The 14,613-nt window shown below is 31.4% G+C and overlaps 1 protein-coding gene across 1 annotated transcript in view; it reads right to left on the bottom strand.

Annotated features, from left to right (window-relative positions):
* The window catches only part of LOC125069304 (facilitated trehalose transporter Tret1), a 62,384-nt gene extending 53,456 nt beyond the window's left edge, over nucleotides 1–8,928 (bottom strand). Inside the window, exon 1 of the mRNA XM_047678748.1 lies at nucleotides 8,739–8,928. Within this exon, the coding sequence (XP_047534704.1) occupies nucleotides 8,739–8,795 (57 nt within the window). The 5' untranslated portion in view covers nucleotides 8,796–8,928. The remainder of the gene's footprint in view (nucleotides 1–8,738) is intronic.
* Between the last annotated feature and the right edge of the window lie 5,685 nt (nucleotides 8,929–14,613).

The following is a 14,613-nucleotide window of genomic DNA, read 5'->3' as shown; positions in this document are numbered from 1 at the left end:
AACACAAAGGAATTTTAAATATTATTAAATTTAATGTTTCGTTCAAATGTTCAAATTGCTTACTGGTCAGAGCAACTGCATTGGGCAGTTAGGTATTACTGTCAAAAAAATATACTTTGTAAACGTATGTGTATATATTTAAAGGGTAATCGATTTTTACTGTTATCTGTGGAAAAAAACATTGTTATTTCATAGATTACATTTATAATTGGTTACCAGATATATGATCCAATTAAAAAAAAAACAATGGAATAAATTCATCCAAACTATCTTCCGTAATGCCTTAAAGGACAGGATTAAGAAAAACAATTTTAAGATGTTTTGACATTGACTTTGACCTTACATAGCTAAAAATAAAATAATAGGGAAGAAAATACATGATGATTTATTAAGGACACGACGCGATTATTCATACAATAAAAGTCTGGAAGACCTCGACCTGGAAACTACAGGAAGACATCAATGTGAAAAATATTTCACATAAAATATTCTGCGTGTCTTATTTAAATCAAGTTCAATAATATTGTAAAAATAATCTGGTATTAGTAAATAATAAAATAAATGATACGTACAAAAGGCAGTATTATCGTTAATAGAGCGATCTCTTTCAGACAATATACACATACATACATATAGGTAATGATAATTACTATAAATAATAACAAGAAACAATATCATTGAAAAATAAGCGTAAATTTTATATTCTCGTCGCAGTAAATATTCTGTATATTTACTGCGATTCAGACATCAAGTCAAGTTAAAGTGGATTATTATAAGATACCATAATCGAAATGCAGACCATGACATAATAAAACGAAAATCTTATGCGACGTATTGCTGTGGTGACATTGGAAAATTCAATGTTGCAGTTCCGTAAACTTTACCATTCGGTTCAATGCCCTGTAAATTGGCACGTAAAAGCCTTACGTTGTCAATGTACTTGATTTTAATTTAGCGTTTGTTGATTTTTCTCACTCTTCATGACTCTGACAAATCATTGATTGTTATAATACAATAACATGTATCCAAACACACATAAGGTTATGGACATGAATATATTTTTAAGCCATCGGTAATTTTAGGCCTAGAAAATGTCTTGTTGTTCTAAAGAATTTTAGGGCTTCGAAAATTCAACGTAAACACGAAACCATTGCAGGATCACTCTTGTATGTTTGACAATTTATTTTTGTTTACATCATACCATTACTACAAGTATTTAATACGGGATAATTACCATGTTTTTTATTTTTATTTTGTAGAACTCGATACTTCGACATCATCTACGAATGCCTTGTTCACGAGACTGAAGTTTGCGGGTAGATGTTAACGGCATTAGAAGTGTCCATATCGGACTACCTCCTTTCTCGTACGCTTGCTGCGTAAACACTGGTCACCACCACCATTGTCACTTTTACCTCTGCTATTGTCCCTTGTTTTATTTGTTTTACGTGCACTGGAGATTCGATCCCGTGTTTTATTTTTAATTTATTATACCTTTATTTTTCACGGCACTCGCGATTTTAATTATTCTACTTCATCTTGTAGTTCATCTACATAACCGTAAAATTAATTAATTATGTATCCTTTTTTGAAAGCTGAGTCCATCGATGGTAAGCCACCGGTGCTGAGGCCCCGATATTTCAAAAGCAAGGGTTTCTTTTAGCCAATCCAGTAAAACACATAGAGTTTCAGACTTTTGGCACTACTAAACAATTAAGCGATTTTAACGGCGGGACAATCGGTGTAGCGTGTTTAAGTATTGCCATGAATTGTCCGAACAAGGCAATTTGCAGAGAGCGTAATTACTTTACACAAAAATGCAGAATAACGCAAATAGCAAAAACTTAATAAATGTTACCGTACTTTTGTCATTTTTAACTTACACATCGAGTCATTAGTAGATCATGTTCGGTGATATCGACAAACACACGACACAATTTGTTAAAGAAACCGTGTTCGCGTAGCGGAATCGCTTCGTTTGACAAAAACTCAAGTTGTGTGAAAAATTAAGGCGAATAAGCAATCGTCGTTCGACGGTATTTCTATTAAGATATGGGTGCGGCTTTACCGTAGCCGAGGGAGAATTAAAATTTTAGCTTTTAAAACATAACCGTACTGCCATTTTAAACAAAAAATATGGTACAGTAAGTGACATTTGCAATTGAGGTCAGATCCCAAAGAGACGTCAATATTATTGAATATGATTTTGACCGCAAAGAATCATCGCAATCGATAAAATAGACTGCTACTGGTTGCGTGTCGTCAGCATTTGGGTCGAGCGAGTGCCGCGGGCAAAACTACATGTCGACGAACGTACCGCGATTTTTTTTAATGTAATCTCTTAGTAATTTCGCGCATTTAATAGCGGTTTTGCACGAATAAATAAAGGAATAAAAAAGGCTTAAAATTATGTCTTAAAACATTTTTTAAAAGAAAAATTATCATAAAATATACTATTTACAAAGTTTCGTGCAAACCCATACGAGTGGATTATGTGCTCATACTTCCGTTATTCCACCAACAAAATAAATAATTTTCATAGCTGTGTTCTGGTTGCGTAGCTGAGGTCTGAGTAAGCAAGTATAATTACAGGACTGGATGGAATTGTGATTGGTGACCGTTACTAGTGTAGCTTGTACATATGAAATTCCAAAAAAATGCTGCAGTATATTATTACAATCACAAATTGTTTAAATAATAAGAATTTGATCTTCGATGGAATATAAACGCGACACCACTTCACATAACTATTATTATATTAAAGATCTTCAACGTAACAGTTTCTTAAATATCTAATTTAATAATTATTCAATATTACGGTAAAATATGATTAAAATCCTCGCGAACACAGTGTCGAGCTCAGCCAAGCTGTAATTACGGTGTGAAGTATTAAAAGTAGGTATAGGTCATAGGTCGTTGTATTTATTCGTGGAATTTTTTACTTGTTTTTTTTTCCATATTCGAGTCAACAATTATATTTATGAGTTGACCTAGTGATATACTATGTAGATTACAATAAATTGGTCCTCAGGTTAACATGAAAATGTTTCTACGTTTTGTTCTATTTCAAGTAGTTTCAAGTAGTAATTAAATTACTTGGATCTTGAAAAACTTTTTTTATTTCATATATCACCCTGTCTGACATTGTATCCGCTGGTGACAAGTTCATTTTTCGCACACAGAATCGGAATTTAGATTCAATGGGGAAATGCTGTTAGCGTTCTTGCCATCATTCCACGCGTTCATGATATTACAGTGGCTGATTGTAATTTAGATTTGTATATACTTACTAAAGTCTTTAATTCTTATGTAAATAATTTATTAAATGATATAATTGCTATTTCTTTTAGCAACATAAAAAGTTAAAGATTCAGTGGATATTGTTTTTCCTGAAATTAATTTAGCAGATAATTTATGAAATCTAGGTCTGAACCGAACAAGCATCATGAGATTTCATGTGACAATTTTATCTCATCTTTGGCGTTTAAAACATCACGAGGAAACCTAAATGACCTGGATTAAATTCTACCACAAATGTATCCACCGACCCGTATTAGAGCATCGTGGTGAAAAAACCTACAAACTTTCTTATCAAGAGGAGAGCAGGCGTTTGTCCAGAGGTGGGCATAAATATTTGACGTGTACATAAAAGCAGGTGTTAATTACATAGGAACAGCATTTTGGAAATGTTAATATCATAGTTTGGCGAGGTTTGTTTAAACTACAAAATGAGTTATCTCGTTGAAATTCATTTAAATGCAAGAAAACGCAAACAAAATGTTTTCATTTTATTGAAATGACTTTCAAAACAATAAAAATACATAATAAATAATTTACCAATGAACTTTAACACTATATCCTTCATTACAAACAGTACAAATTATATATTGTGATAAATAATTGAAGGATTAATCATAGGTTAAATAATTATATAGTTTTTTCTTAAAAAAATCTAATTTATTATTAATTAGACTCAACTAGATGCAACTAATATAATTATAACTATGTCTTTATCTTAAGATTTTCTTGAAAAACCAGTTAAATAGTTCTTTATTGTAATAACATAAAATGATGTAGCTGACGTTAATTCATTTATTAACTTTACATAATATACAAATGTGGAAATTGCACAACTAAGCCGTAGCATTGTTTAAAGCTTCCATCACAATTTGTAAGAAAAAAGCATCCCTATGTTATACGGAAGATATATGTGTAGTAACGCCTAAATGTTCCAGTTTAAACATTAAGTAAACAATGTATGTAATGATAAGCATTAACTCCTTTCCTTTTAAGCAAAAGGCTTATAGGATATTCCAACTCGCTGTTCCAATGCGGATTGGTTGAAATAAATGCGTCAAACTTTCATCCGACACGTATATATCCTCACGATGTTTTCCTTCACGAATTACAAACACAAATTAATCATGAAAACCAGTAGTATTTACTCGAGTGTCATCCCGTAACCTTGGATTAAGATTTACATTTTAAAGAATACAGATTTAAAGTAAAATCCTTAAGTCTCATTTTTCAAAAGTAACTTATTGGCACTTAAGCCTTTCCTCCTTTCCAATGACGATATAATCTTAGACACCGCGGTTTCGGTAAATGGACTTTAAAGAGTAGTTTACACTTTTTAGTGAATCAGTGGCAATGAACGATAGTTTAATTGTTCAAACGAATTAAATAAATAATAAATAAGATGAATATTTACGATATTCACATCTATCAGTTATTTTAACAAGACCGAAGTGTCCTGTACAAACATTTGATTGTGCGTGGGCTCGATAACGTCTTTCATTATTCGCTGGGAACAACAGGATATGACCTATTCGATCATATTAACTTGCTCGTTGTACCGGCGTCATTGTTGAAGCATTTTATTATTAGATGCATTCTTAGGTTATATTAGGAATGGAATGTTAAACAAATTTATATTTAATTTTGTTTTTTTTTTTTTATTAAGTAAGTACCACCTGGCTCTACTGTCAATAGACTTTGGACTGTAATAAAATAATTACCACTCCTTACAGCGCGAATGCACCAAGACTTCTGGAAACTAAAATGTTTGAATCTTCTGAAGTTACTCTGGATCATCATTCAAAGCGGGACACAACAACACTAATTATAATTACTGCTGTTTGCGGCAGTATATGTGATGAGTGGGTGGTACCTACCCAAACCTACCTAAGGGCATGTACAAAGCCTTTCTACCAAAAATGTCTATTAATTATTATTTATCTATAAATAAATCAGCAAAGGCAAATCAGTTTAGTAAGGGTTGCTCCATTGTTTTTTAATCGATTTTCTTTTATTTTGTTTGCTCACTATTGAGCTTTAATTTATATGTCTAGTTAGAATGTCAAAGCTGACAACGCATCGAATAAAATTGTAGCCAACTCTTGGCGACTAAGTACAGGCTTACAGTATAATACAATTAAGTTTCGTGATTTTAAAGTGTAGCTTTGACACACACTTGTCCTGTATTGATATTGACTATATTGATAGGCAACAGTAAGAACAGGCAGCTTGACAAGACAATATATCTACAAAACATATCGGTACATAGTTGGAAGCAATGTCCTTAGATAAGATACTCCGTGCTTAAATATTATTACATTCTAACTTCGAAATCGTCGTGAACTCATATAGGTACGAGAATAGCCTTTACTATTTTTTATTCGATGAAATCGGCCGTTTAATCTATACTTTATCATAAATGCGAAAGTAATATTATATGACAATGGGAACAATATAGTGTCAATTATTGTAATCAGTATATATTATGAGTTTAAAAATGGTTATTTATTAACGAAAGTTGAAAATAATAATTAATTTATTCAAAAATCCATAAATAAAAATGCATTTTTTAAAACGTTTGTCACGTAACACAACACGATCCTGATTGGTCGGGTTTATGATGACGTCACTTGCTTGTTAACCTCGTCTGCCTACTGTATGTGGATTATATGTGCCACAGATTACAATACAGGCAAGTGACGTCACCGACCCCACTGCAGCGCCATATTGTGAAAGTAGCGTTTTCGCGCGCTATTTAAATATTGAATTTTAGGTTTAATATTTTTCAGCAAAAATGTACTAGAATTAAAAAAAAACACAACTTTGACTAGGTTAACCTTAACCTCTACTAAATAATATAAAATTGATTTTAAAAACCTGTCAAATAGCCTATTCTGTACTGAACTGAACCCAATTGATAAAGCAAGCTTGAACTCCGCGGAAAGACAGGCTACTTTTATATGTCCAACACATTACGATCAATCCCTAAAACGCGAGCGACACCTAGAATTTAATATTTAAATACTATCTTAATCCTTTTGAAAAAAGGAAATATCAATGTTATACAACTTTTCATGTAATCCATATATTTATTATAATAGTTTGGTTTCAGTGTGAACCAATCACAGAACGGGATTTCGAGCGCCGCGATTCGGCTAATCGGGAGTTTGAAATATTATGTTGTTGGATTTAGCAAGTAAAACACTAGTCCGTTATTTTAATTTAATTTTGGAGTCCAATTAAATACACTTTCTTTTTTTTTTTAAATATTGGACAACATCACATACATTACTCTGATCCCAATGTAAGTAGCTAAAGCACTTGTGTTATGGAAATCAGAAGTAACGACGGCACCGCAAACACCCAGACCCAAGACAACATAGAAAATTAATGAACTTTTTCTACATCGACTCGGCCGGGAATCGAACCCGGGACCTCGGAGTGGCGTACCCATGAAAACCGGTGTACACGCTACTCGACCACGGAGGTCGTCAAACATCAGGAGGTTATTAACATCAAAGTTCATAAATGACGATGTTTTATTATTATTATTATTATTCTGTGATCCTAACTGCAATCACTATACCAATATATTATGTACTTAGAACTTCAGAAACTTTTTGGGTTGTCCATTCTCATACTGATTGATGAGAATGAATTAACCAAAACATATTAATGTACGTATCTCTAAGAAATTAATGTTAATAACTTGGAAGATGCTCAAAGTACATCAATAAACCATTAGTAGGAGGGAGTTGGGGTAAAACTGTAACTCTTGGAAAACCCAATGACTTTCAGATGAACAAATCGATCCAATAGTTTATATAATTTTGTAGAATTATGTTACTGAATACTTATTTTAATGAATAATTCTTTTGCTCACGTTTTAGGGGTAGGTCGTCAGGTATAAAAAAAATAGTATAGTGGTTTGGCTGTGAAAGCGTAACAGACAGACAGGCTAAGTTACTTCCGCAATTATAATATTAAAATAGACGATATAATTGTAATAATTATTAAAGATTTTCTACTCAATCGCATGGAATCCTTTTTATCATACAAATTCATTAGCCCCCGAAATTGCGTAGGTAGGGAAACTGTGACGTCAACTCTACGCTAAATTTGGATAAAAATACCTATTACGCAATTGTTCTGAAATTAACACAACTTTAATTAAAATTAAATATTCATGATTAACTATTAACAATACATTGTATATCATTTTTAAATAGTTATGTTTTGAATTATGGTGTACCATAATTCAATGTAAGTTATTATCTTTTGGAATTATTCATCATAATATAAGTTTGGGTTTTTAAAAAGCGATGCTCGATTTTTTCCTGGATGACTTGCAAAAATTATAATAATTTCATATTTATTATCCTCTCTGTGTGGATTTAGTGAAGATAAAAATGAGCATTGAGCACAGAGCATTAAATATCAGTAAGAATTTAAGTGCACGATCTTTGCTCAAAACCACAAATTGAAAAAAAAAACACGCAACACAGATATTTTGTTTACACAATGCTCCATTTATTAAAGTTTTTAAATGATTACATTATCGAGAAATTAAATTTTTTATGAAAATATCAAAATAATTATTTGAAAACACAAAAATAATATCCAATAACATATTCATATTAAAAGCATTTAATGATGCGGTCGTTACCTCAATTTAAAATATATTAAGTATTCGGAATATATTCATTACTAAACAGTACTTAATAAAATTTTCTAAATCTCATTGTTTTCAATTAATAAATTACAATATGCCTCAAGACAGCAACTTATTATTAATAATAATAATATATCCTATTAAATAACTTCGCTATGTAAATTTTAAATAAAAGTAACAGGCAACAATAATAGTTTTAGATGACGAATATAGAAATATAAGTACAATTTATTCCATTAAGATATTGTCAAAATTTTCCTCTCAAGAACGTAAACATAGCGTTACTACTTAGTATTTGCCACCAATAAGTTAGAAATATCGTTATAATGAAAATAAATAATGTAAATATTGAAAGTAGAAATACGTGTCCATTTTAATATAATATTGATTTAACTAATCCACACTGATGATTCTGGTTAAAACCGTGTTTTTACTGCTTTTTTTTTTCAATTCAAAAATCGAATTATAATGTTCAAATCAAACTTACGACTATTTATTCTGATATGCGCTCCGTACGAATCATTTTTGTGAGTTATAATTTTTATATTATTATTTAAATATTTCAATAACTTAAAATGAACTGAAAGCTCTATTTTCAATAATAAGGATTAATTGTAATTTCTAAACGTATATTCAACGATAAATCACAGACAATTGAATAACCTAAAAATAGCTTGCCGGAATCAAATTAACACAATAAACCGAATTTAGCCGACGTCCTTCAGCTGATGAAATGACCTTCAATTGACATTACATCACTACAACATACCTTTTTCTCCAGTAATCCTATCGTCTCCGTATTCACCATCTGCGTTTTCTCCGTCATTATCACACGATTTTGTTATTATTAGTCAAGTTGTTAAATAAATTAGGTTAAAATTTACGAGATGCAACGCGCCGTGGACTTAGTCTTCGACTGTCAGTCACCCCGTTCCGCGCATGCGTTAAACGGGACCCCTATTTTGTGAGTACAATTGTAGTTAGAAGATACGAAGAGTCTGTGATAATTCCGGATCCCCTTACTTATCGTACGAGGCGGATAGGTCAGAATAGACGTCACTCGTTATTGAGTAGGGGAATTTGAAAATGATACAGTTTGGTCGGTATGAAGGCAGGTTAGGGCCTAATTTCCTTATTCGTTAAAATATTTTCGGTAAATTCGAATAAAATTTGCTTTTTGCTAATTTTGTTATATACTTTGTTTGTTATTTGATATATGAATGTAGCCGAGATGGACCAGTGAATAGAATACATGGACCTTAATTGATAATTGCGGGTTCTAATCCATGCAACCACCGCTAAGTTAACAAGAACTCGGATGAATACCACATAGTGTATTAATTTGTTGGTGTATAACCCAACCAGCATTCTAAAATAAGCTCTAACCTTATCCATAAGAGAAGCTGTCTTTTCCCATCTTTAAAATATTCACAAGCTTTTATTTAATTAGCAACGCTATGCTTTGATTGTATTTAACATAACATACATATGTAATTGTATTTAACTAACATGACTGTATTTTTAGACGTTGAAAAAGAGTAACTTCTGAGTTTCATGCCGGTTCTTCTCGGCAGAATCTACATTCCGAACCGGTGGTAGCTTAACTTAAAATAGTTTGTTAAATGACGATTCAAAAGTGCTTGTAAAAGTCTACTTGAAATAATATAAACAATATCTTAAAATTTTGCATCATCTTATAAACATAGGTATTTATAAAAAAGTACAGTTGACACAAACATAATTTGAATTAAAAATAATATCTTTAATGAAAAAGTCGTATGCTAATATGAATTAAAATTAAATAAATAAAATATGTAATTTATTAATATAACTATTAACCGTCTCGTGTACTAGCACGTGTTTTAATTCTGAGAAAAATTTCTTTACAAGGAAAAGTTATTATTATATTAAAATGAGTTTTCATGTGGATATTTTAATGAGATAACCACGATAAACTAACAAATTCAAAAGAGCTAATATATTAAAACATCGTTCTTCCGAGCGTTATATTTCATCGGTCCGGCCAAAACACAAAAATTCCGCCGCAGCGCAATAATATTCGAACACGAGGTAATATAATATGTATGTTCAACCTAACAATGACAGTGGATCGCATCACAATTTTGTTTTGTTTTTCTTTTTGTGTTTTGACTATTGTTTACTAGCTAATGGCGAGTATGCGTTATAATAACTCTTTTTTTATAAACAATTATTCGACGCATTTGAATAATGAAGGATAAACGTTTACAATACAACGAAAAACCAGCACAGAAGTGAATGTAATACAAATGTATTAATATAATAATTGTAAGTCAGATCTACAGCAGCGGACGTGCTGCGAGAGCGATCCCGCAGCCTCTCCGTTTCCGTGCTGATGGCGGCCATTGCAGCGGTTTTTAGTGAGTAAAATATCGTATAATCCGACATACCCATCCGACGACCCAGCAATTTATCTCATAGAGTGATATTTCGATGATTCAGCCGCGACCGTCAATTTCGAGAAAGTAATAAATGTCTGCTAAACGTTAATTTATCTAATAGAATAAAAAACATTATAAATTTACTTGTTCGCTCGAACAACGGATTGGAAAGAAGATATTCTTTTTATATTATGGGTCTTGGATCGGCAGGCTACAACGGATGAACTTTAAAAAACAGTGTTAGATTACCACACGCAATCTAGAACCTGCATGGTAGCTTTTTGAAACAATATTATAGATGTATTTTTTTTTATTTCTTAGAAGTTAGTACTGTGACAGAAAATTATGTTGACAAATTTAAATTTTATTGTTTTACTTTTAGGTTAAATATTACTTTAAATCTCTTGATACACACAGCACATGTAGAATAACATCAATTAATTAGTAAGTTAATACACTGTCGGGATGACGAGTTTCTTTCAGAAAACGTATGTCGATCTTAAAATTAAACCAATCACGTTCGAATTCCTTTAATTCGATTTATTGTTGTCCTCGTCCTCGTCGTATCTTAATGATAATCGTTTTCTATTTCGTCCTACCTACTAATTTCCCAAGCTCTGCCATGCTCAACTTTAAGTCGTAACTTCCTTCCCAGTGACGCAAGAGAAGCGATCCCTTAAAACTTGTTTAAGGTCAAGGTCAAAAGTACGCTACGTAACATTCATAACAGTTTGTACTGAGTTTCATCCTGTATATAACCTTCTCAAAAGGTTGTACCCATTCTGTTTCTGTTTCCCACCGCTATAACAAATATGTGTTAAATTTTTTTTCAGTGTAATTGCTCCTTTTTTTTGACGTAATATTTCCAACATGTTTAATCTGATAATTTATTATAAAAGATAATTTATTTGAGCATTATGTATTCAACTTTTACACAATTTGTCCAAATTGATTAATAAATTAAAGCCTTTCCTATTTACTTTATCTGCTAACAGTACGATATTCATTAAAAATCAATTAAAATTATTCTAATTTCAACCAAAACGGAATAGGCCAACATTAACCAATGTATGCATAATAATAATAATGTAGGTATAATTCCATTAATTCTACAAATTGAGGTTATCTGAAACGGCTCTTAGTCGATAACCTTTTAAATCATACCGTTAAACATCAATTTTTAAAACAATTTTTTCATAATTATTATAATTACGTAACGTACGTATCTGTTAGAAGATGCATAACGCTCTTAAGAATTATATTTTCCTTATTTTATATGGAGGTATTACATTACTTTAGTATTTCTTAGTTTAAAGTATATACCTAAAAAAATCTATTTTACCTCTTGACGACTTAATTAGACGGGGCATTTTATACTGAAACTCGCTAACCGTTTGCCGAGATGGCCCAGTGGATAGAACGCATGCATCTTAACCGATGATTTCGGGTTCAAACCCAGGCAGGCACCACTGAATTTTCATGTGCTTAATTTGTGTTTATAATTCATCTCGTGCTCGGCGGTGAAGGAAAACATCGTGAGGAAATCTGTATGTGTCTAATTTCAACGAAATTCTGCCACATGTGTATTCTGCCAACCCGCATTGGAGCAGCGTGGTGGAATATACTCCAAAACCTTCTCCTCAAAGGGAGAGGAGGCCTTAGCCCAGCTGAGGGAAATTTACAGGCTGTTAATGATTGATGAACTGTATCCGACTTCGTATGTGCGAAAAAGGAATATTATTTATTTTATTTAAAAAAAAATTTGGAACCAGATAGTACACACCGCCACCCACACAGTCTTAGCTATACCATACAAAAACCCACTCATTATAACTGTGTACATAAAATCGCTGCTAATTTAATAAACAGTATTTAATTTTTTTCCTGCTGCATATATTTTCTTCAATAGCATCCATTGCAACCATGGAAACATTGATTTCGCTAATATATAAAAGTAAAGCTGTTTTTTCTCAATAATTCAATATTATAACAGTGCGAGCAACTAATGCGATATTATTACGCCTTAACATTTTACAGAGCAAATGAGCAAGTTAGTAAAAATATACGGCGAACGAATAGAATGTTTTTTTTTATTTTTCATATACAAACAAAACATTATTTATTAAACAAAGGTAACCTTTTAAATTTTAATAGTCTACATTTCTACATTATTATGTTTAAAAGAAACAATTCTAATTCTACAACTGACGATAAATCGGATCAAAGAGCGAGCTATGGAGTTGGTCAGCTGGTCCAGGCCCGAACCCGTGGGACACCACGATTGCCGTTAAGGGCATCGCTAGTTCTTTAGTGGGTGCGACGCTCTAGGCGCCGTTAAATCCCACATACACCCTCGCAAGGGAAACAAACTATTTTACTCGATGGCTCGTGCGAGCTAATCTTGGTAAGTATTAATATTTCAGATGGTTAATATTTCTTACAGTGACAATGGGTATAGGCGGTGAATATTACTTACCAACAGGTGGCCTATTATCCAGTTCCAATATTTATTTTAATTGGTGGTAGAGCTTAAAGCAAGCTCGTCTTAGTAGGAACCACCAACTCATTAGGTGTTGCGAAGCAGCAACACTGGGCATTGTCGGGTTCCGGTAGGGTAAGTGAGCCAGTGTAACTACAGGCACAAACAACATAACACCTTAGTTCCTAAGGTTGGTGGCGCACTGTTGATGTAAGGAATATATAATATTTCTAACAGCGCCAATATTTATGGGCGGTGGTGACCACTTAACATCAATTCGTGTTGTCTCGGACGAGTTTGCTTGCTCCATTTAAACATTACTTTGACAGATTACAAAATACTTATCCCATTTCCACAAAATCTGGTTTTAAAGGTTTGACCTTAGAGGTGTTAAGATTAGTAGAGTAGGATTTTTGCTGTGTTTAATGAGTACTTATATTATATAAATAGTAAATTAGTTATTAAACAAGACTTTTAACTTAGTATTAATAAATACATCGTTTCTTTGGTCGTCCCCTACCGATATGAAAATAGGATTAAAAACAAAAACAAATTTGTGTTGATAAATTTTATTTTATAATTAAAACTTTAAATGATGGGGCCAAGTTACTCTTGATTACATTATTAATATTAATTTAATTAAAATTACACGAGATGGCATTACTATAATATCAGTCAACGTCACAACTGCATTTCAACTAACACTAAACATGAAATTAAATGAAACATATCTATTCGTTTCATTTATCTAAGCATACAATATATTCAACAAAATAAAGTTTTACATTCGATTAAACATACTAACATATATTATATATATACATATATGTATATACTATGATGACTATGAACAAAATTCAAATTGAATTTCCAACCAAATTCCAACTCTCACCAGTCTTAATTTACTTATGAAAACCTATGAAATCAATTTTATTTAAACAAAATTAAAATTTCGAAATCGTTTCTCTGAATTTGTATTGTTTGTAATGTTTATATGTTGTGTGTGTGTTTCATTAGTTCTATAGAAAATTATGACTAGCTCAAATTGTAATCGGATGTCAGCATCGATGTTGCAATATGCAATTCAAAAGTCTACTTTAATATATATTTAAAATTTTTAAAGAGTACCAATAATTGTTATTTTTTTTTATTATTTATATTTTATAAACAGACACATTCATTTATAATTAAATAGAGTAATAAGATGTATATAAAATATACCTTATATATTTTAAAATAAAACAGATATATTTTATAATAAAGTGCAAAATAAAAAGTGAATATAAATATTATACATTTTTAAATATAATACCATAAGCTTTAAACTCAAACAATTTACAATATTTTTTTTCAATGTGGCAAGATCTCTACACTACAAAGTTGAATTAAAGCTGTTAAAATTAAATCTAAATAAAATTAAGTCGGCGCCACACATTCGCTCAAATTTTTACGAGTAATTTTAATGAAATGGTAAAATATCTGTAAAAATCCAAAAAATATATTACAAAATTAGATTCTATTTTATTATTTGATATTTGGCACTTGTTAAAGTAAAAACATAAAAATATTCCTAAGACTTCCAAAGTACTACTTAAATGTGAGTACATTCATGATTTGTTTAAATGATCTAAAAATTATGTTGGTTTTAGATAGCACGTAGTTTTTATCATTTTATCGAATGTGTGGCGTCGGGGTTTAAACGACATTAATTTTCTATAACAAAATTCATTTATCTCATGACATAT

Source organism: Vanessa atalanta, chromosome 15 (assembly GCF_905147765.1).
Source record: "Vanessa atalanta chromosome 15, ilVanAtal1.2, whole genome shotgun sequence".
Lineage (NCBI taxonomy): Eukaryota > Metazoa > Arthropoda > Insecta > Lepidoptera > Nymphalidae > Vanessa > Vanessa atalanta.
This window is presented reverse-complemented; position numbering and strand designations above follow the sequence as displayed.